Source organism: Zalophus californianus, chromosome 1 (genome assembly GCF_009762305.2).
Source record: "Zalophus californianus isolate mZalCal1 chromosome 1, mZalCal1.pri.v2, whole genome shotgun sequence".
Taxonomy (NCBI): Eukaryota; Metazoa; Chordata; class Mammalia; order Carnivora; family Otariidae; genus Zalophus; species Zalophus californianus.
This window is the reverse complement of record NC_045595.1, coordinates 67,648,499-67,671,079: the sequence shown is the minus strand read 5'-3', so window position 1 is coordinate 67,671,079 and position 22,581 is coordinate 67,648,499. Positions and strand designations below refer to the sequence as shown.

Sequence of the window (22,581 nt, the reverse complement as noted above, 5' to 3'; positions counted from 1 at the left end):
TTAAAGGCGATGAGATTCTGGTAAGCAGCGAGAAGGCAGACAGGCATTCCAGGCGAGAGGAACGCTGTGTAGCAAAGGTGTGAAGGTAGAAACGCTCAAGGGACATTAGTGGTGGGTAAGGTGTGATCTGAGGTTGGGAAGAAGGGCAGAGGATGGTCTCCTGGCCAGGGCTCCCTGCCGGGGCATGCACACACTTTCCCCTGTGCAGTAATACAGGGAGAGTTGGCCCTAGTCAGGAAAGGCCTTGGCGGGAGCAGAGAAGGCAGTGGGCCATTTTAAGTGGCCAGGGTCTGGCTCGGAAGAAATCTTTTTTTTTTTTTTAAAGAGGGATGGGGAGGGGGTGGGTGGGGGGAAGCTGTTTCCAGGAACCCCCAGCTCAGGACTTCTGCAGGGTCTCTGGCCCGTGGGCAGAGGTGAAGGTCAGGCCCACAGATGACCTCCCCCTCCTCCCCCCCCCCCCCGCTTCCCTCCCGGCCCCCCCGCCGTCCTCCCTGCCCAGGTTCCTCTCCAGTCACAGTTTACTTTTCAGGCGGATCTGGGGGTGGGTGGTAAGGAGGGCGCAGAGGAAGGACGTTTAGATTGGATGATAGCAACTGCCTCGGGCAGGGTGGAGGTGAAAGCCTGGGGGAGGCCTCGGCTCTGCCACCGTCGCCGGGGGGCCTTCCGGACACTCCGCGCCACTCCGGGCCTCAGTCTACCCATCCGCGAACGGGGGCCGTGTGGCGAGGTGGGGATCTTTGCGACCCTGCTCTGCCGGCTGGGAGCGTCGGCGACTTCAAGAAACTGCGGGAGGGGGACGGGCAGGGCGACCCGGAGCGCAGGACGGTCGCGGCGCCCGCGCGGGGTCAGAGTCCGCAGGGAGGCCCTGCGGCCGCTGCGCCAGGCTCGGGCGGGAGGGGAGGGGGGAGGCGGCGCCTCCGGGGCGGGGCTGCCGGGCGGCCTGGCGGGAGGCCGGGCGTGCGTCAGCGCTGAGAGCCCCGGAGTTTTCCACTGACGAGGAGGGCGGAGCGGCGGGCGGGGCCGGGCGCAGCCAGTCTCCCGCCGCCGCCGCCGCTGCCGGACGCGCAGAGGTAGAGGGGCGGCTGGGCCGACGGCTGCCCGGCGGAGCGCACACGGGGTCGCGGCGCGGGGGGCGTCCCCTGCCGGGACGCGAGTCGCGTCGGTGTCCTGGGCGAGCTCCCGGATCGCAGGTGAGCGCCGAGGGGTTGCGGGCCGGGACCTCGGGGAGGGGGCGCCCCGCGCGGGGGGCTGCGCCCCTCTGGTCCCTGCCACTTGCCCCCGGCCGCCCTGAGCGGGCGCCGGGGCGGGGACGGCCCGGCTCGGCCCCCAGACTGCGCGCCCGGCCGGCGTCCGGGGAGAGGAGGCGGAGAGGCGAGAGTGGCAGGTTTTCCGCTCCCCTCCCCCGCGCCGCCGCCGGTACCCCGAGAAGTCGCGGCGCCCCGAGCCCGCTGCGGGTGGCGGCCGAGCGGAGGTTGGCGCCGGTGGCGGGGTGACGGGGTGCGCGCGCCCACGGGAGAGTTTCCTTTTGACCCAGTTGCCTGAGAACTTTTCAGAAGTTCCTCGCGTGGCCGGAGCAGGTGACATTTGTCGCCTTCCTCCTCGGGCTCCCCCCCCCCCCTCCAGGGCCGGGCGCCGGGTTGCGGCGCGTGCCTGGCGCCCCCCGCCGGCAGGGGTCAGTGAGGGAGTGGAGAGAAGAGTGAGGAGGAGTGAGGCTCCGTGAGTCACGGACCCCGACGGGGGGGGGGGGGGGAGGAGGAGGGATTGTGTCGTACGCTCACCTGTTTGTCAGTCACCGTCACACGCAGAGGCCACCGCTGTGAGTCACGGGCGCAGCCCCACCGGACACCCGCGGGCACACGTAGCCTCTCTCCCACGCACTTCTCCCCTCTCCAGCACGTACTTCCTCCCGGTCCTCAGTTTCCCCTCCCCGGGGGCCCTTCCACAGGCATGCACCCTTGGATGTCCCCACCACAGCAGCCGTCACACACTTAGTCACTCCGGCTCTCTGGCACAGTCACACACATAGCCTACACTCCTGACACTGGAGGAGCCCTCCCCGGCTCCACTGCCCACCCCACACCTCCACTCAGATGTCTCACAGCCCCCCCGGAGCGGGCCTTCTCCGCCCGCCTCCAAATCCTTGACATCACTGCCCTCTTCCAGCTCCACATCCAGAGGTCCCCGAGTCTATTCGCCTTTCTCCTTTGCCCTCCCTGTCCTGTCATGGCTCACCTAGCTAGCCCTGGCACGGGGCCAACTAGTCACACCCCCCCCCTCCGGTCGGGGACTGAGCCATCTTTTTAAAATGCAAATCTGGTATTGTCACTCCCTACTTAAACCCTACTGTGGCTTCCAGTGCCCTCAGGCTAAAACCTGCCTGTCAGCCCTGGCTCTCGAAACCTGTCCCAGGACGCCCCTCCCCCTCATCATTCTGGCTCTCTCTCATGCTGTGCCCCCTCTGGAACTTTCCACCTCCCTTCCTCCTAGAGATTGTTTTTACCCTCAGCTTTCCCCCTCCTGTCGCACCCCTCCGGCCTGCCACCCCAGCACTCACGATGGTTTTGTAACTACATACTCCTTGCCCCTAAATTCAAAAGCTGCAAGAGTGCAACCCCAGTGTGGGTCTTGCTCCCTGTCTGCCCAAGTGCCTGACACAGTACTTGGCATGCCATAGGAGCTCAATATTTGTTGAATGAATGAATGAGAAGGAAGGAGGCCTTGCTTAGGTGGAGGAAGCAGTTGCTGTCAGGTGCAATTTCCCTTCGGCAGGAGCAGTTGGCCTCCTGTAGCCAGCAAACATTTGGCACCTACCCAGTGCCAGGCCCTGGAGGCCAAGGCTGAGGAACTGTGCCCTCCCCAGGGAGCACTTTCAGAGGGATGGGGGGATGGGGTGTGCTAAGGCTTCCTGTCTCCCCTCTCTATGCTGCCCAGGTTGTTTTTCTAGCCAATCCCATTGGGGGCCAGAGGTACTCAGAGGTGTCTTTTCCTTGTCCCAGGAAATAGCTCCTGAGGGTCTGGGGTCATGTGTTGGGGGGAGCTGGCCTGACCAAGGCCTGGGAATCTGAGGTTAAAGGACACATTCTTCAGATTCCCGGAGGTGGATGGAGGCAGCTGAAGGTGCCCCCTCTCCCCAATATCAGCTCTGGTGGGGAGCTGGGGCATTGGGATTGGTGAGCTGCACAGAGGAGTTGATGTGACTTCCCAGAGGCCCTGAGATATCCCCCTGGCCCCCAAAGAGCCTTTGTTTGCCTAGTGCCCAGGGTGAGGTGGCCTTCCTGGGATTCACACTGTGGCCTGAGTGTGTAGATAGTTGTGAGTAGTAGAGTGGGGAAGTCTCACCCCTTCATCCTGAGCTGTCCAACTCCTGTGTGTGGTGACAGGAGGGTGGCCTGATTATCAGGGCCCAGGCAGATCCCGGAAGAAGCCTGGCTGTCTTTGATTCAGGGCCTGTCTCTGGGGCTCCTCGGGGGTGTGGCATTTCTGTCTGAGCCAGCTCCTGGGAATTGCTTTTCCTTCCTCCAGGACCCTAGGAGGGGGCCATGTTCACCCTGGGAACAGAGCCATGGTTGGGATCTTGATTCCTGGGTAGCTGCTGAGGGCCCCTCCCCCCTCCTCTGACTCACTGTCTGACACTTTTCTTGGACTCTTTCACTATCTTTCATTCCTTTTCTGACTTGGCCTGTCCTTGTCTCTGGCTGGGTCTTTTTCTCATCTCCTGCCTCTGCCTCTCTCGGCCTCTGGATTCCCAGGTGGGACAGGAAAGCACAAGACCCAAGGACTGCTCCTTCTCCCTCCACCCAGGAGGAGTGTCAGGGAAGAGATCCGTTCTCATCACACTCTAGGTCTGCAGATCCTGTTAGGGGTTCATCACTAGAACCTGCAGCATGGCTGTAGCTTCTCTGTGTCCCTGTTTTCCTGTCAGCAGCCTTGAAGCTTATAATGCCTACACTTTAAATTCCCATTCTGTAGACATGCCTGAGGCAGAGCCAGGGTGTCTGGCTTAAATCCGCTTGCTTGATATCTATTTGTTTACTTCTGGGGAACAGGGAGCCTCCTGAGATGCCTATGTTGGCACCTGACTGCAGCCTGAACTTCCTACCCTCAGAGCCACCCCTCCTGTGGCTTGAAGGCAAGCAGGCTGGGGGGTGGAAATGCGCCCCTCCCCCCACCGAAACTAACTGTGACAGGATCAGGAGATGGCCCTGAGCAGTCACCCCCCAGAGGTCCACCTCTGCTGGTCTTTAGGTGCCTTCTCTGTGCCAGACTCTGTTCTAGGCATGAGTACAAGGATGGCCAGGCAGAGAGGCCCTCAGCCTGGTGTTGAGGGAGCGGCAGTGAGGCCGAAGCAAGACTTCGAGAGAAGGGCGGGGGGTAGGGGAATCCCAGGGCCCGTGGGAGCCCAGAGAGGCATGTAGTCAGGAGTGAGGAGTGGGGGTTTCAGGGAGGCCCTCTTGGAAATGACTATTAAGGGAGAGTAGGCTGGGTTCCAGCTTGTGCAAAGGCCAGGAGGCGGGCAGGTCATGGCAATTAGGGGAACTGCAAGTTCAGCTGGAATATAGTGAAGGGGGGGTGGGGGGAGGCAGCAGCCAGGCCTGCTTCAGCCTCGTGGAATTCTAGGCTTGATCCTAAGGGCCAGCTTTCCTAAGCATGGGGGTGACAGAGATCTTCAGGAAGATCACTGTGGCTGCAGGGGGACGGCAGGAGCAGAGGCAGGGAACATGGACCGTAGCAGGGGGGACAGAGACATAAGGTAACAAAGTTGAAGGAGCCATACATGAAATGCATAAAGCATATGAATCTTGTGTGTACAGCTAGGTGAATTTTTAGTTTTAGACATCCATGGAACCACCACCAGCCAGATCAACACAGGACATTTTGAGAAACCCACCTGCCCAGAAGTTCCCCCCATGATTGTCCCCGGTGCATATCAAACACCCTTCCCTCCCGTTCTGACTTGTATCATCACTGATTGGGGTTTCTTTTCCTTGAACTTCATTCACATGTATTCTTGTGTCTGGCTTCTTTCATTCCACACGACATCCCTGAGATTCACATGTTGTTGTATCCAGGAGCTCCTTTTTCTTACAGTGTAGAATGACATGTTCACTCAGCACGTATCACTGTCCTAAGAACTTGACATGTATTGATTCCTGTAAACATCCCAACCCTGTAAGGTTTTAAGACAAAGAATTGGAGACACCGAGAGCTTGAGGACCTTGACCAGGGTCACGCAGCTGAGTAATGGCCAAGCCAGGGTTCCAATGCAGGCAATCTGGTTTTGGGGCCAAGGTTCTTAACACTGTGCCGATGGCCTCCCCAGTCCCCACTGTATCTCTGCCTGGCCTTGTGTGCATTAAGTGGGCTAGTGTGTACTTGCAGGGCTGGGTGCCTGGATGTGGCTGGAGGGAGAGGGAGGAAGGAGTTGAGGATGGCTGCAGGTTTCTGGCTTGAGTAACTGGGTGGGTGGCAGTGCCGTTACTAAGATAGGGGACACAGGAAGAGGAACAGATGGCACGGGGGGTGGGGAACAGACGGGGGGTTCGATTTGGGGCCTGTGGAATTTTATGTTTCTAAGGGACGGCCAGGCAGAAATACAAAGTGGGCATTCGGTTTTGGCGGGGGTGGGCCTTGGGCTTGGGTGTGTGATTGCATTCAGCATCGTGTGGACAGCATCTGGAGTTTGGGATAGGCTGGGGTCTCCAAGGGGGGCTGGTAGGGGCAGGGTATGTGGGTGTGGTTTGCCGGCGTGTGTTTGTGTGTGTCTCTGTGGTCTGCACGTGTGTGCATGTGTGTGTGCCTGGCTCTGGGTCATGAGTTCCCCCATCTCCTAGGAGAGCGTGCAGGTCAGCTGGGAGCTGGGTTGTTTTTGTTTGTGGTTTGGGGGGGGGAAGGGGGGCTGCGGGTGCCAAGCCTGAGAAACTACCGCTGAGAAGTCCCCGGAAGCACCTGTGCGTTCTCTTCCCCTGGCCCAGTGTGAAGGGCTAGCAAGGAGGGGAGTTTCTCTTGCTTCTCTCTTGCCAGTGGGGAGAAGTTGTGCTCAGGACGAATTTTATCCAGTAAGTCCACTGACCACCGCACCCTCTAGGATCCAGAGACTTTGTGCTAGGCTTGGCAAAGGGGGTCAGGGGTGTTTAGAAAGGATACCTGAGTAGAGGAGATCGCCAGCCTTCTGGTTGGTTTTTCCTGTTCTCATTTCCTGTGATGGCAGTGGGGGAGGGGCTCCCCAGCACTAGGGCCTCTGCACTGTTTCCCCTTCTTCCTGGTGACCTTCTGGGGCCCAGGCCTGAGCCCTGTAGGACACAGAGAGACAAGGTAGCTCAGCCCTTAGGACTGAGTCCTTTGGGAATTCCCAGGGATAGCGGAGGCATTTAGGGGTGGGAGCCCCCAACTCCTCTCCCCTTAGCCGAGGCCAGCCAGGCTGCGGGAGGCTCCAGTTGCACCCTGTCTGAGGGCTGAGACCCTCAAAGGGGAGAACACGGTAAGCTGTGTGTCCTGAGGCGCCCCCAAGTCACCAAGCTACAAACAGGAGACAGTGGGACATCTTGACCGGTCAGTTTCACCAAGAGGTGTAGGGGTGTGGGTGTGTGGGTGTGTGGGTGTGTGTGTGTGTGTGTGTGTGTGTGTGTGTGTAAGAGGAAAAAAATAATTTCCATAGGAAGTTAATTCAAACAAACAGGGTTAGATATTGGAGTAGAGGCAAGATGTAGATGCATTTTTAAGATCAAAAAGGAGATTGTTAGAGACACATGAAACACAGCTGAGCCTGGAGGCAGGGGACTTCTGTGGGGCGGGGGTTTCTGCGGGAAAGTCTGAGTGGCTCTGTCACAGGAGAGGAGGGAGGGGCTCCGGAAAGTCCTGTGTCTGGGAATTGGGGCCAGTGTGGAAGCCAGCCTGTTTCCCAGAGTGCCCTGGTCCACCTGGCCCCAGAGACGGCGAGAAGGGGAGAGAGAGAGAGAGAGTGTGTGTATGCGCACGCAGGGTGGTGTGTCTGTGGGTGTGCTGGGGGTTGGTGGTGGAGGGGGAGGAGGACCAGGAAGCAGAGCCACTGTACAGGGCTGTGCAGCCTGTGGCAGACGGCCTCACACACACAAAGGCACACAGATGCGAGCCGTGTGAATCACCCAGCCAGTGAGTCAGCCCCCAGGATTCCTGTCGGGGGAATGAGCAAGGCCTGGCTGAGGTCTGTTGGTCCATCTGTTGGTCTGGTGTATGCATGTGTGTAGGTGGGTTGTAGGAGGTAGTGAGGAAGGTTCCTGGTGGCGTCCTGGGAAGGCTTTCGGGCAGAGGTGGTGGGAGTCTGCAAGTGCCAGGATGAGGCTTTGGACCTCAGTGCTCTGCTTGTGGAAAGAAGCCTCCTGGAGCCGTGCCCCCCCCCCCCCCGCCCCGCCGCCGCACGCAGAGCCAAGGTGGGGGTGCCTGGGACATCTTGGGGGCTAAGGGGAGAGTTGGTCGTGGCTGAGCAGCCACACCTGCCCTCAGGCCTGCCACTGAGAGCTTTCTCCTTTCCGTTCCAGGCTGTGTGTGAGCAGACCCCAGAGTGCCCCCTGCCCCGCCATGACTGGGCCACTGAAGAGGAAGTTTGACCAGCTGGATGAGGACTCCTCCTCGCTCTGCTCCTCCTCCTCCTCGTCCTCCTCGGGCCGTCCTTCTCGGTCCTGCTCTCCAAGCTCTTCAGCCTCCCCAGCCCGGGACTCCGATGAGGAGGGCCCCTGGGATCAGTTGCCCTTGCCTGACCGGGACTTCTCTGGCCCCCGGAGTTTCACCCGTGAGTCCCCCTCCCCTGGGAACCACCACACCCCTTCTTCCTTCCTGAAGATGAAATTGGGAGGCCCCTGACAAAGCTATTCTAGGCCTCTGGAGGTCGTGTCCCCACAGCTTTGGCTCCCCACCTTGGCCACTTCCCGTAATACAGTGGTCACTCGGGAAGGTCCACCATCCCGAGGCACTTGGGCCCAGCTAACTTCACCTTCGACCTCGGGACTTCCTGCTTAGAAGTCCTGCAGGTCAGGACGGAGCTCCTGAGTGGCCCTGGGGCCCTCTGGCTCCAACTCCTCCCTTATGTTCCAGTTTCGTTTCTCCAGCTTGCACACCCTGTCCTACCAACTGAACCACTGGAGTCCCACGCCCCACACTCTGCACTGCGGGGCCTGTCAGGCCGGTCCCTCTCCTGTCAAAATGCCATTTGGCTTTGCCTGAACATAGTGGAAAGGTTTCGTCCCCAGTTATTTTTCAAGCTGGTGTCATTCTGATTTCAAAAATGGCAAAGACAGCCCTAAAGCAGTATTCCTCGGCTGTGTTTTCCATTATTGCTGCCCCCAACCCCAAGGAGCCTTTTTAGACATATTTTTCCTAATTATCCCTGCTGTGACTATCTTAATACCCTGGATATGGTGTCTTTGTTTATGTACCAATATGTATATCTGTGTATTATACATAGAAAAAGAGAATGATTTTTAGCACACAGAACCTAACAGTATGTTGACTAAACTGTGGGTTTATTCTGGCAATATAAGAATGGTTTAATATTTATAAAATCCAGTCTTAAGAGTTTACCCAATGGCGATATCAAAGGAGGGAAAATAGGAGAGCCACTGTGGATGCTGAAAAACATTTGATAAAATGTCATGTTCCTTCTAGATTAAGACCCTTGGTAAAATAGCAGTAAGTGAATTCTACCTTAAGTGATTAAAAATCTGTGTCTCGACCCAAAAGCTGGCATTCCAATGAATGAGGAAATACTGGAAGCCATCCCACTACGGAACAAGAGGAGGATGCTGTCTGTCGTCACTAGTACTTAACATTGTTCAATAAGTGCTACCCAGTTCAGGTTGCAGAGAGAATAAGAATTCTGTATGTTGGATTGGGACAGGCAAAATAATACATTAAGTTGAAATACATGCAGTTGCCAATATTCAGCTGTTTTAAAGTAACTACTTATGGTTCAGTTAAAAGCAATAGTATACCAATATTTGTATAGAATATACCAAATACATAGCTTACTAATCAATATACAGTCTATAACTTAGGAAGGCAATTCCAAATAACAGCCTTTCTAAGCCTGTTGCAAAATGCAAGAAAAGCTGTAAAGGAAAAGATCAACATATTTTTAATTACATGGCCTTAGAAGTTGTTTTGTAAAATGCCTTGAACAAAAATAAGACTAAAATAATTGCACAGATAGGTTAGACAGATGATCAGTGTCTTTGATATCATATATAAAGAGCTCCTACAGATCAATAAAAAACTATAGGAAACTGCATAAGGACCCTATAAATGGCTAATAAAGAGGGGAAAGATGTTTAATCTCACAAATGCTTTCATTTGGACTGGTAAGCGCCCATGTTGACCTAGGAGCGGCATTCAGTTTTACCATCTCTAATCCCAGCCAGGCTGGCTCCCAAACTCAGATGCGTTTCTTTTTCTCTCGGGTGGGAGGTCAGAGCGGGACGTGTGAGGAGAAGCCGTTCAGCATCATCTTCCTGGAGGTCTGCTGTCCTGTCCCTCACAGAGAACTAATGCCCTGCCCCTTCCCTCCATGCCTTCCAGCCCTGTCCATCCTGAAGCGGGCTCCCCGGAAGCGGCCAGGCCGCGTCGCCTTCGATGGCATCACCGTCTTCTACTTTCCACGGTGCCAGGGCTTCACCAGCGTGCCCAGCCGTGGTGGCTGCACTCTGGGTATGGCCCCTCGCCACAGCGCCTGCCGCCGCTTCTCCCTGGCTGAGTTCACCCAGGAGCAAGCCCGGGCACGGCATGAGAAGCTGCGCCTACGCTTGAAGGAGGAGAAGCTGGAGGCGCTACGGTGGAAGGTAGGGAGACTCGTCTCCATCGCCCGTGCCCTCCGCTGGCTTCAGAAGTCCAAGCCTTGAGGGGAGGGGCCTCCAGGGTGGGGGCCAGTTTGCTCATGATGTATTTGGGGAAGAGACCCCTGGGGCCACTATTGCTCCATCAGGGCCTTGTTGCCCGGATTATCAGCAGACAGTGGGGTGTGGAAGGGCCTGTGTCTGCTGTAGGAGCTGGGGGCATGGTGCCTGAAGCTGTCTGACCTCGCCGCGGGGGTGGTGGGGAGTTGCTGTGACATTGGGGGTTGGGGTGTCAGGCTGGCTGCGGAGGGAGGCGGGGGGCTTGTCCACAAACTGGGGAAATGACAGGAACAGGAAATCTCTTTGCAAATGACCCGAGGGCAGGGTTCTTGGCCTTCCGGTTCAGTGTGGTATCCATGGTGCCCAGCCCAGAGGAAGCATGTGGGGAACATTCGTCCAGGGACTAATGGCTGCGGGGGCCAAGACCCCTGACTCTCTCTCCCATCCCTCCTCCCTCCCGTGGGTACAGCTTGCAGAGACTGGGGTACCACTCACAGTGGACACCATTGATGACGCCTCCGTGGAAGAGGACTTGGCTGTGGCCGTGGCCGGCGGCCAGTTGGAGGAGATGACCTTCCTACAGCCCTACCCGGCCCGGCGACGGCGGGCTCTGCTGCGGGCTGCCGGTGTGCGGAGGATCGATCGTGAGGAGAAGCGGGAGCTGCAGGCTCTGCGCCAGTCCCGGGAGGACTGTGGCTGTCGCTGTGATCGGGTCTGTGACCCCGAGACCTGCAGCTGCAGTCTGGCGGGCATCAAGTGCCAGGTATGGGCTGGGAAGGGGAGCCTGAGCGCGGGGGCTCCTCTGGGCTCCGCGGCATCCTCGCTCATGCTCTGCTCTCTTTGTAGATGGACCACACCGCGTTCCCCTGCGGCTGCTGCAGGGAGGGCTGCGAGAACCCCAAGGGCCGTGTGGAATTTAATCAGGCCCGCGTGCAGACCCATTTCCTCCACACGCTCACCCGCCTGCAGCTGGAGCAGGGGGCTGAGAGCCTGGGGGAGCTGGAGGCCCCGGGCCAGGGTGGCCCAGCCAGCCCCGGTGAGCAGGTCCTGGCCCCCGCTTTCCCACTGGCCAAGCCCCCTGGGAGCAGTGAGCTGGGAGACAACAGCTGTAGCAGCGACATGACTGACTCCTCCACAGCTTCGGGCACGAGCGAGGCCCTGGGCAGCACCGCCCACCCAGCCCTGCCTGGCCCTGGCTTCCAGCCCGACGTGGACGACGACAGCCTGGCCCGGGTCCTGAGTCTCAGTGACTCGGACCTGGGCGGGGAGGAGGAGGAGGAGGAGGAGGACGGGGGGGTGGGGAACCTCGACAACCTCAGCTGCTTCCACCCAGCTGACATCTTTGGGACTGGTGACCCTGGTGGCCTGGCCAGCTGGACCCACGGCCATTCCAGCTCTAGCCTCGCGTCGGGCATCCTGGACGAAAACGCCAACCTGGATGCCAGCTTCTTCCTCAACAGTGGCCTCGAAGGGCTGGGAGAAGGCAGCCTCCCCGGCACCTCGGTGCCGCCTAGCTTGGACGCTGGCCAGAGCAACTCTGTGGACCTCAGCTTGTCTTCCTGCGACTCCTTCGAGCTGCTCCAGGCCCTGCCGGACTATAGCCTCGGGCCTCACTACACCTCCCGGATGGCGTCGGACGGCCTGGACAACCTCGAGGCCCCCTCCTTCCCCTGGCCTGCCTTTTCTCCCCCGGGGGATGCTGGCGCTTGCTTCCTGGAGCCTGTCGTGGGCCTGCCGGACCCCGCTGCTGAGGCCCTGGCCCCCTTCATAGACAGCCAGTTGTTTGAGGACACTGCTCCAGCGCCCCTGGTGGAGCCGGTGCCGGTGTGATGACTAGGGTACCTTTTCACGGCCCCGAGAGCCCTGTTGCTGCTTTGTTGTAATTTGGGGGCTCCCTGAGGTCTGTATGTTAAGGGTTTCCCGTTGGCTGGCTCATCCATGCGGGCGCTCCTGATTTTTGTGCAACACTCTGGATTGATTTATTTATTTTTGTAACTTTCTGTGCTGAAGAGAGGGTGGGGAGGGGGCTTTCCCTTTTGGCCCCCCGGCCCCCCTCCCCCCATCCCCCAAAGCTCACACAGTCTCTCCTTCCACTTCCATGGTGTGTGCCCAGAACAGGAGGAAACAGGGCTCCCCTGGAGCTTTGCAGACCCCTTTTCGGTCTCATATGTTCCTCAGCCCGAACAAGACGGGGCTGAAATCAGCCACTTCTAATGGCTTCTCCTGCCACCCTGAGCCCCAGACCCATGGGTGGCTGTGTTTTCTGGACTGTGAAGACTATAATTTATTTCCATAATTTATTCGGAGACTAGGAGGCGTAGGCTTCTCCCCGCTGGCTGGTGGGCAGTGCTGGGGTTGGGGCGGGGCACAGACCCCGTGAGCCCCTTTTGCCTTGTAGTCCAACCCTGCCCTACCTGGGCTTTGGTACAAACCAGGTGTGGATTGGGGCCCTTCGGCCCTCCTGTGGCAGCTGCCTGGCTCCTGGCGGGTGGCTGAGGACAGCATCTAGGTAGGGGGCTGGGCCGACCAACCATGACCAAAGCCTGCCTCTGCCCCACACAGGCCCCTCTGCATCCTGCCCTCTGCTGGCCCATCTTCCTCCCCAAAGGCCACAGCCTTTATTCTGGGCCCACTGATGTCGAAGGGAAGCAGGAGAGAGGACCCAGAGAGGGCAAGGGGCTAGCCTTGGGGCCTACAGCACGCCCCTGACTACTGTCTCAGGGCTTTCTGGGCACTGCATGCCCCAGCCTGGGCCACCTGCCCATGCCCTGAGGCCAGTTGGCTGGGGTGAGGGGTGGCCCCTGTGGCTTTTATGCCCTACGTTTGCTGATGCTGAGTTTTGCATCCTAATTTCTGTATCGTCCTTGAGTGTTAGAACTATAATTTATTCATTTTTCTCTATGTCTGTGCCAAGAAGCCCAGGCTCTGGGCCTGCCTTCTTGCCCAGGAGGCCTTGCCAGCCTGCGTGCTTGTGGGAACACCTTGTACCTGAGCTTACAGGTACCAATAAAGAGGCTCTATTTTTAACAGTGTGGTCTGCATTTGTGGGACTGGGAGATGGGTATACCCTCAGGACGTAGTGAGGAGGGAGGGGGAGATGGTTCCCGCAGGGCAGTGTGGACACTGAGGCTATGTTGGGGTAGGAGTGGGGGTCACAACGCAGTGAGCCTCTTTCCATGCAGGCCTGTCACCTTGGAGATAGGAAGCCAGCTGGGAGGTTGCCAGGCAGGTAGAGCAGTTTTCCCTTTTCAGGAACCCATCTCTCTCCAGTGGTCTCCTGGGGTGGTGGTGCGCAGCAGCAGGGCAGTCTTCTGAGACCTGGCTATCCGCTCGCTCGGGCTGTTTCCCACTGGTACACTGAGCTAGGTGGGGCCTGGCCCTGAGGGCGAAGTCCCCTCCTCTCCCCCCCAGTTAGGGGCAGGCAGTGGGATGTGGCCAGCAGAGGCCTTGTGTGGGGCTGAGCTGCTGAGGCCCCTGGGGACTTGAGCACCGGAAGCTGCAGGACTTCAACCATCCGCACCAGCCAGACCCGTCTGACGGGTCCCCAGCAGCCCGGCTGCGGGATGAGGAGCAGGCCGAGGAGCAGGCCGCACCCTGCCCTGGGGACTCCCAGACTAGGGCCTGAGGAGCAAGGTTGACCTCCCCCTTAGGAATGATTTATACGAAGGGCTGGAAGGGAGGACCAAACAAGGAGACCAGATCTGGCTCTAATTCTCTGCCTTCTCATCTGTGCTGGGCTCTCCTTATTTCATCTCTGTGGCTTATTGGGTGAGAGCACGGACCCAGAGTGCCAGGTTCAAATCCCAGCTCTTCTACTACCTGGCAAGGTGGCTTAGGTAGATCATGTCCCCTCTACTACCACGGGGTCTTGGTGTCCTCAATACTGTGCAACTAATCACACCGCTCGCCTCATAAGCTCATTCAGTTCGCATATATACAGCACTTAGGAGAGTGCCCGGGACATGCAAGCCTCGTTTGTGACTTCCATTTTGTTTTTATATTTCTGCCTCTATTTCTATGTTCTATTCTCTCTTGTTTGCAAGTTCTGTCACTCTTTGGGTATCTGTCTCTTATCTCTGGACATGGCCACGTGGCCACATCGTCAGTGGCCGGGAGAGGATCCATAGCTTGGAGCCTGGCCTATGGTGGGCAGCCTGTCCCTGTAACCAACTTAGCCAGGGACAGCCAGGCCTTAGGCTTGTCAGGGTGGAGTATCCTGGTACATTTCGTTGTTCTGTCTTCCCCCTGAGGGTTCCCGGGAACCCTCTTGCAGAGATTGCTTCAGCATGTGTGATTCAAAATCTGGGCCTCTCCAAGGGCTCTGAGGCCCTGCTCTGATTAGCCTGGGGATCTGGATGGCAGCTCCTGGCCGCTCCAGTTCCCTGGCTGGAAGCCCCCACAGGCTCCTAAACCATGGACACAGCCCATGGCTGGACTGAACCTGCCCACTCCCCGTCTAGGGCAACAGGATCACTTCCTGGGCTTTTTTTTTTTTTTTAAGATAAATATAGACAATTTAGGTTTTAACAGCAATAAAAATGTGATTAATGTACAATCCTTTACAGCATCATTCTCCATACAGACAAACTGTCTCTCAATGACCCGCCCCAAGAAACCAGATTGTAAAGCAGATGCTAGGAAAGGGAACTGGTTTCCCATAGGAAGGGTAGTAACCTGGGGAAAGCATTCCAGGTCACTGACTCAGATCAAGAGGCCATGCATGTGATCAGCAGGATGTTATAAAAACAAGGCTCAGCCACCACTAAGGACAATTTTGTGTGTTCTAAAAGCAACCCCTACCTGTTCGGTTCCCAAACTTTCGTCACTGGACAACTTCTCTTGAAAATTTTGCCATAGCTGCATTCTACGCATACTAAGTATTTTGCTTTACATCAATTACATCGATATGCTTAGAAGTTAGAACCATTCTGAGTTAACAGCACTCGTGAATTCATGAGTTCATCATGCTAGTTATTTTTCTCTGTTACGTAACAATGATATTTAAACACATAGTTATTAAACTGTAAAATGTTTGCTGTATATCACTGGCAGGGATTTGTATCATGGTTTGGGAACACGCACATCTAGTCTAATTTCCTGCCACAGACGGGGACACTGAGATCCAAAGAGCGGATGGTCTTGGGAAGGTCACACTCCTGACTCCCAGTTCAGAGTTCCTCCCTCTAAGCCAGACTGGCCCATTACTGCCGTCATGAAAAAGAAGAAGAGAGGTGTTGGGAGCTGGAGCAAAAGTGACCTCTGTCACCCTCTTGCCCATTACAAGTAACATAATTCATCTAAAGAGGGCCCACTGCTTGTGTCCCCCGAGGTGTGAAAAGGGTTTCTGGAGGATAAATTTGTTGGTCAGTGTCTTTTAGAAAATGTGAAGTGGGAACTGTATTTTCTTGGGCTGTATTTCCCTGTACCAGGCACGGGTAATCAGGTTTGTCCCAAACCAGTGAGGACCAGCAGAGACCAGCGGAGGACTTGGGGAGACAGAATGTACGGACAGAGTGAGCCAAGGGCGCTCACAAGCTGCAGGATGATGGCCTCCCTCACACAGAGCCTCAGCTCTGGGACCCCCTGAGCTGGTCCTCCTGTCTGTGTCCCAGCCGGGCAGGATGGTGTGGCCGGTAGGGCAGGGAGGAGTAGTTGCTTCTTGAGCTCTGGAGGTCTGGAGACCAGAGAGGAGAGGGGAGGCATTTATAAACTGACATAATAATATGACAATAGCGGTAGGGAACTTTTTTTTTAAACCACCTCTTTGTTCCCCTCTGCTCCCTCACGGAGTCTGGAATAAAAATGGAAGAAGGTGCCCAATGAGCCCAGCATAAGCTAGGCTGGCGGATCCCTCTCTTCCTCAGAGCAAAATTGCCTCTTGTGCCTTAAAAACACAAAGTTTTGGGATGCCCCTTAGACCCGATGAGGCATGATTCAAACAAACCACACACAATATAGAAATGGGTAAGAATATGTCATTTTCTGAATCTCTTCTCCCCTGACCCACTTCCCAACCCCTCTGTGAAACATCTGTAGCTTGATGGCTTCCACCCGCCCTGGCTCCCACTGACTACACCTAGGGCCTCAGAGACCCTTGGGCCTTTTCCAAAATTTCTTCTCTGATTTGGGGGTAGTTAGGATGCTCTCTGAGGACCTGGGACAGAGGGAGAAAGGGGGTGCAGCGTCAGGCCAGGGGTGTCTGTCTCTGCCGCAGGACCAGGTCACTGCACCCAGTCCCCTACCCCCACCCCCAGTGTCTCCCAGGGGCTTATAATGGCTTACATGGTGGCAGACTTCAATGGCCTCCACAAATCTCTTGTCCTTCAAGTAGTTGAAAGCGAGTTTGAAGCCTGTCCAGGGGCACAGGGAACACAGACAGTGGCACCCTAACTACCCAAGAGCCAGGGTAGCGGTCCTCCTGCCCATCTCCCTCCTTGCCCACATGCACGGTGGCTGCTTGCCTTACCAATGGCAGGGTTGGCATGATGACTGTATTTCCAGGCCAGCTCGTAGTTGGTGGCTGCGTCTTTGTAGGACTGCTCCTTCTCCATGATGAAGCCCATGTACTCATAGGCCTTGCAGCAGGACTGTAGGGAAAGCCACACCCGGTGGCAGCACAGGGCACAACCCGCGGGGGGAGGGGGAGGCAAAGGAGGGTGGTGAGCCGCATTAACTCGAACCTCCCAGGGACTCCAGCAGCATCTCCCACCTTTGCGAGGGGTCAACTGGGCGCCCCCTCTAGGCTACCCCGACGCTTGCGTGACCCCTTTCCCCACAGCCCTCCTGCTCTGACCCCCACGCCCCTCGACCCCCTGAACCCTTCCCATCTCTCTTGGCTGCCCGACCCGGTACGCCTCCTCTTGCCTTGCCCCGTCCCCCTCCCCCCACCTGCCCCCGGGTCCCGTTCCCATCTTGCTCTAGCGTGCATATGCCCCCCTTTTCTCCGGCCTCTTCTCACCGGGTTCCAACCCGCACCTCCTCTGCCCCCGACGCCCACGCGCCCCTCGCGCCCCGCCTCCACCTGGCGTCCCCGCTTCCCCGACGGCAGCGCGCCCCCTGCCTTGTTGTATTGCACGCAGCGCCGCAGCAGCTCGGTGGCCAGGTCGAACTTGCCGCCCTGGCAGTAAAGGTCAGCCAGTAGGAGCCAGCTCTTCTCCAGGTCCTCTGCCTCGCCCAGCGCCCACGGGGCCTTGGCCAGACGCTTCAGCTGCGTGCGCGCCTTGGGGACCTGCTTCAGCAGCGCGTAGGCCTGCGCCGTGGCCAGCAGGGCGGGGACGCTGTCCTTCTGCGCACGGGGTGGGGATGAGGGGTGGGAGCGGGCGTGGGCGCGCTGGGCCCCCAGCCTCGCCCCCCGCCGCCGCCCGCCCCGCGCGCCGGCCCACCTCTGCCTGCGCCATCTCGATGAAGGTGCCCAGCGCCGCCTCCACGTTGGCCTTCTCTCGGGTGGCCAGCAGGCAGAGGCTCTGCAGGAGCCGCAGCTGGGTCTGGCCCCAGGCCGAGTGCGGGTAAAACTCACGCAGCAGCTTCTCCGCGGTGCGCACACCGTGCTGCTCCGAGTCCTTCCTGTCGGTGGAGCTCCGGCCGTCGGACACGGGAACCCGGGAACCCGGGAACCCGCGGGGCCCTCACTTGGCCTGGACCCCGCCGCGCGTGGCTCTCCCCGCCTTTCCCAGGGTCCTGCCCCTGCACCCCTGCCCCCAGGTCAGCCGGGCCCCTACTTGCTCTCAGCCACCAGGTTCTCAAAAACCTCTCCGCCCACGATCTCGTTGTCTGGGTTCAGACAGATCTGCACCATGTAGTAGGTGGCACTCTGGCCCCAAGTGCTGTCCTTGCGCGCTTTGTTTAGAAACTTCAGTGCTTCGTTGGGTTGCCCTATGTGCCTGTAGCGGAGAAGAGAAATACCAAGAACTAGAGAGGGAAACTGAGGGCCAGGGAGGGCAGGGACACGCAGGAGCCACTCCCTTAGTCTGCACACAGCGGGGCTGGATGGCTGCTCTCCCAGCGCCCTGATCTGCAGGCTGGATTTCTGCAGAAGCCCAGCGTGTCTGCCAGGAAGAACCCCTGCCTATAACTGCCAGGACAGCCCCCCTCCCTCCCCCCCCACCCCACCCTCCAGCTCACCAGCTGTAGATGCCTCTGCAGTAGTTGAACCCTGGCTCCAAAGGAATGCGGCTGGACATCTTCTTGGTCAATTCAAAGAAGGCAGGGGCATCTTCAAGTCTGCCACTTCTCCATAGCAGATCAATTAGTTTATTCAATACCAAAAAATTGTCTAAAATAAGAAAGCAGAAATATTCAGGCTGTGATAACCACTAGCTAAGTCCCATTGGGTGCTGTGGGCAGGCATGGAGAAGCGAGGGGACCAGCAGACACTGCCCGTTTGGGCTGAGCAGGGACATCCCAGCAGCTTCAATGTCTCCACTGGTCTCCAAAGTTGAGAGAATAATAATCATACTGAAAAGCAGTAATAATAGCGAACGCTTGTACTGTACCTGGCATGAAGTGCTTTACCTATATATTAACCACACAATGAGGTACCTATTTTTCCCATTTCACGGATGAGGAAACTGAGACACAAAGAAGTTCTCTGCCAACGGTTACACAGCTGGTGAGTGGAAGAGCTTGAGTTAGACATAGGCCGTCTGGCTCCAGGATCCGCACTCCTAACAGCGGCACTCTGCTGGGCCTCCAGGCAGAGCTGGTTGTGGGCCTGTGGGGGCTCAAGTCTGAGCCTCAGGTATGGTCCCTGCCCCAGCAAGAGGGGTGCTTTCATACTGCAGTGAGGGGAAATGTAGCTACCTAATCAGGAAGAATTTCTAGCCACCTCCAGGTGCTGTGACCTCAGAAGGGGGCCACATCCAGTCCAATGGCTGTGATGCGGGGACAGACAGGCTCTCCTGGGTCCAGTGCCAAGCACTGCCCTGCCTCAGACCAGGAACTGGCCCCCTGGACTCGGGAAGGGCCAGTATGTTCCATCGGGGCTTTATCAGTTTCCTGCCTCTCTGGGAACAATCAGAGAGGAAGGGGCTTCCTCTGCCCAGTCAGGAAGGAGGGGAGGGGGCCCACCCTTCTCCGGGAGAGCAGCCCTTGTGGGGTGGGAACTGATGCAGGCCGTTACCTGGCGCTTTCTCCAGGACTTGGCGGTAGAGATCGACAGCGGCTTCGCATTTCTGTTTTCTAAACATCAGGTCAGCCATCATCTATCAGAAAACACACGGTGCTCTGGAATTCCTGGCAGTAGTTCACAGGGGACTGGTGGGGAGGCTGGCCGGGGGTTGGGGATAGGGCAGGTGGGAAAGGACTTCCAGGGGAGCCTCTCTGGGCACAGGGAGAAGCAGCCACAGGAGGAGCCCAGAAGGAAGGGCCTGCCTGGGGTGGGGGGCGGGGGGGGGGGAGCTGGGGCGAGGACTGAAGCTGGAAGATAAGCCCAGGGGTGGACACCAGTGGGACCCTTTGACAGGCAGCAGAACCAGCCCCTCGGCCCGTGTCTGAGAACTGCCAGCCACAGGCAGTGGAGGCGGAATGAGGGCTCCCCTCTTCTGTGGGGGGGTCCTGGCGGCTGGCTGGGTGTTAGGGAGGAGAGAAGTCAAGACAGGAGAGGCCTTTTCCCACACACTTCTGTAAACCCAGGAACCTGTCCCACCCTTGCCTTCACCAACTATGGGTGTGGTTCCCCCCCCCCACCGCCCCCGGGAGGGAATCAGCCTCCCCGTCGCCCCCATGATGTTGGCCCCGGCTGCCAGCCCACCCCCTGCTGCGTGAAGGGCAGCCAGCCCCTGTGCTCGGTCCCCTCTGCCGGGGCGGCCAGGCCTCTGAGTTCTGGGGCTGGGCAGCAGCCCTCAGGCAGTCACAGGGAGCCTGGGGAGGGCAGGCAGAAGGTTCGGCGGCCGCATACCACTGTGGCGGTCTCGTGGTTCTGCTTGGACTGCAGGAGGATGGTACAGTGCTGCTCGCACAAGTCCAACTGCCCCTGCAGGAGGTAGAGCTGCGCCAGCTTCAGCACCACCTGCGACAAAACCGGACAGAATCGACCAGTGAGCATCATGGGAAAACTCGGGAGACTGATGTCTCCCGCTCTCATCACCCATTTCTCTTAGTTCTGCCTTCACAATAGGTCTCTGGCCTTCCCCTTTTCCCTCACCAGTACTCCAATCATACCATGTGTTTTACTAACTAACCTCTGACACTCGGGGCCTGGGTAACTCATACTTCTCCGGCTCTGACTGAACCGCCTCTGGGCCGCCTTCTGTGCCCCAGACTCTGAGCCAGGTGCCCGTCTTCTGAGTTCCCACAATGTGCGGACCCACAGGCAGGCACGTTTCGTGTAGCATTGGAACTGCAAGCGTGCTCATCTGTCCCCCTGCCTGAGGCAGTCTATGGGCAGGGACAGGTCTTGGCCCATTGTCTCCCGGGCCTAGCACTGAGCCTGGCGCATATGAGATCTCTGTTAAACGAGTGCATGCTTTGTTTTTGTTTTTTAAAAAAGATTTTAATTATTTATTTATTTGACAGAAAGAGAGAGAGAGAGAGCACAAGGAGGCAGAGAGGCAGGCAGAGGGCGAGGGAGAAGCAGGCTCCCTGCTGAGCAGAGAGCCTGTGGGGCCCCATCCCAGGACCCTGGGATCACAACCTGAGCCGAAGGCAGACGCTTAACCGACTGAGACACCCAGGTGCCCCAAATGAGTGTGTGTTGAATGAATGAATGAATGAATGAATGAATGAATGAATGACTCGGCAGAGTGGCACTAAGCTCTTCCTCCGTTCTCCTAGTATAGACTCCAGCCACCGTTGCCTCATGTGGGCCATACCTCCTGCATGACCCTAAACCTCCTTGGCAGCTTAGTCTGGCTTTGTGCCTGAAGGCCCCTGGCAGCTACAGCTCTCACTGTGTCCGCACCTCCAAGGGGGACCTGGAAATGCCAGACTAACATGACTTCCGGCAGCATCTTTCCCGCTCTGCCTCCCACAATGGCTGTCCAAAAGGAGGCTTCCCAGCCTTGGTCCAAGGGCTGTGATGGCTGAGGGCCCCGGGGTCAGCTAGAGCAGGCTCCCCACACCAGTGGCTCCAGACCTTACACCTGCAGCTCCTCAGGGCGGCCCAGGAAAGGACCTGGCCTCTACCCCTTGGCAGGGGTCTCGGCAAGACGTCATGGCTCAAGAGAAGGGGCAGGTTCTGGCTTTGAGGACCCCACCTTATTGTCGACAGGCGAGTAGAAGAGGGCATCCTTATAAGACCGCACTGCCTTGGCAAACTCCTTCTCTGCCAAGTAGTGCTCCCCAAACTGGACACAGATGGAGGCTGCCAGTTGCTTCTGGGCGGGGGTCATTTCTGGTTGCTCCAGTGGAACACGCTTCAGTATCCGAGACTGGAGGTCCATGGCCTGGGGAGACCAATAAACTCAGGATCAGACTTAGAGCCTGATGTGCTAGATCTCAGGCCAATTCACAAGTCCCCACGCTCTTGTTTCTGTGTCAGCAGATTCTCAGAAAGGGCATCTCAAGTGCCCTTGAGCAAATCTGGGTCACTCTGGACAGGCAAGGCCACTGGCTGAGTACTCAGCTGGCTCTGCCTCTGGGGCAGGAGTAGAAGCAAAGGCACCCAAACAAAACACTCCACTGGACTGTACTTGTTTACCTGTTTCCATGATACCCTGCTACTTCCTGTGTCTAATTGGCGCTAGAGCAAGCACACGGTAAGTGCTCAGAGCAGGCTGGGGTTTGATAGACCTATTTGCGCTGAATATTGCCCTGTCGGGAATTTGAGGCAGCCTCTGCAAATATCCATGACATAAGGGGATCAAGCGAGTAACCGGGGAGCATCAGAACGAGAGGAACGAAGACGCCAGGGTTAAGCTTTGGGCTTTCTAAGGGCCAAACAGGAGTGGGAATCCAATGGGAAGCAAGAGAATAAATCATCTCCAGCAGTGAGAGTGGGCTCCACTCCTACACCCACAGAATGCCCCCCAGGAACAAGTGGCTGGTGATGCCCTTGCTAGAAAGAGTGAGGAAGGTATGGTGGGAATGGCTGGGAAGTGTGCCATTGTGGCAGCCCAGTGGGGAAAGAGCTTCGGTTGGATCAGGTCAGACCTGGCTCCAATCTCAGCTCCACCACTTACTAGCAGTGTGACTTTGGGCACATTTCTTCACCTCTTTGGAGCCTCATCTGTGGAACAGGAACGTCACAGTGCTTATCTCAAAAGGCTACTGTGAGAATTAATAAGAAAGCAAAAAGCCTAGTGCTGTACCCACTGGCATTGTGCAGTATTATCACCACCAGCATCCTTGAGGATAAGGGCACCTTCTTCCTCCCTGCCTTCCCCAGCCCAGCCCAGCTGGCCTTCGGGCACTTTGGAGCACCATCAACGAAGAGCGCAGGTGTGGGAATACATGGGAGGCAGAAGTCTGAGGTGAACCTAGGTCCTCTTTTGAGGGCCAGCCCTGGAGCCTTCCAGACCTGCAGTCCTATCCTTCCTTCTATAGCTCCCGTCAGGAAATGGCAGCTAAAGAGCTTGAGTCTGTTGTCTGTTGTCAATTACCTCATTCAAAGTTCCCACCACATCTTCCTTTTTATGACTCTTATAAACCTTTGCCAGCAAAAGCAAGCACTTGACATCGTTCATCATGGTCGGGATGTCTTTGACTGCAAAATGGAAACTCAAATCAGTGTTCTCTGGCCCCTGGGAAGCCGGGGATGGGGGAGGGAGGGGCCTGGGCTCAGGAC

At 57.5% G+C, this 22,581-nt stretch overlaps 2 protein-coding genes across 10 annotated transcripts in view; one reads left to right on the top strand and one right to left on the bottom strand.

The window, feature by feature from the left end:
* Nucleotides 1-12,887, top strand: CSRNP1 (cysteine and serine rich nuclear protein 1). 4 transcript variants are annotated; one of them, XM_027582365.2, is made up of 5 exons: nt 1-20; nt 7,515-7,765; nt 9,547-9,806; nt 10,330-10,623; nt 10,707-12,887. In XM_027582365.2, exons 1-5 carry the CDS (start codon nt 10-12, stop codon nt 11,688-11,690), a joined length of 1,800 nt encoding a protein of 599 aa, XP_027438166.2. In that variant the 5' UTR covers nt 1-9; the 3' UTR covers nt 11,691-12,887. The 4 variants fall into 4 exon arrangements, with proteins under 4 accessions (XP_027438166.2, XP_027438169.2, XP_027438168.2 ...); XM_027582368.2 differs by lacking the exon at nt 1-20 and adding an exon at nt 58-77; XM_027582367.2 differs by lacking the exon at nt 1-20 and adding an exon at nt 543-727.
* Nucleotides 12,888-13,030: 143 nt separating this feature from the next.
* Nucleotides 13,031-22,581, bottom strand: part of TTC21A (tetratricopeptide repeat domain 21A) — a 33,216-nt gene continuing 23,665 nt past the window's right edge. For 3 of the 6 annotated variants that reach the window (XM_027582355.2, XM_027582356.2, XM_027582357.2), the window contains 11 exons: nt 22,397-22,500; nt 21,053-21,241; nt 19,756-19,866; nt 18,979-19,060; nt 17,982-18,132; nt 17,579-17,740; nt 17,243-17,423; nt 16,921-17,145; nt 16,327-16,447; nt 16,143-16,210; nt 13,031-15,534 (listed from right to left, as the gene is read on the bottom strand). In XM_027582355.2, coding sequence (XP_027438156.2) covers nt 15,235-15,534; nt 16,143-16,210; nt 16,327-16,447; nt 16,921-17,145; nt 17,243-17,423; nt 17,579-17,740; nt 17,982-18,132; nt 18,979-19,060; nt 19,756-19,866; nt 21,053-21,241; nt 22,397-22,500 — 1,694 coding nt within the window. In that variant the 3' untranslated portion in view covers nt 13,031-15,234. The other 3 variants (XM_027582360.2, XM_027582359.2, XM_027582358.2) reach the window with 3 other exon arrangements.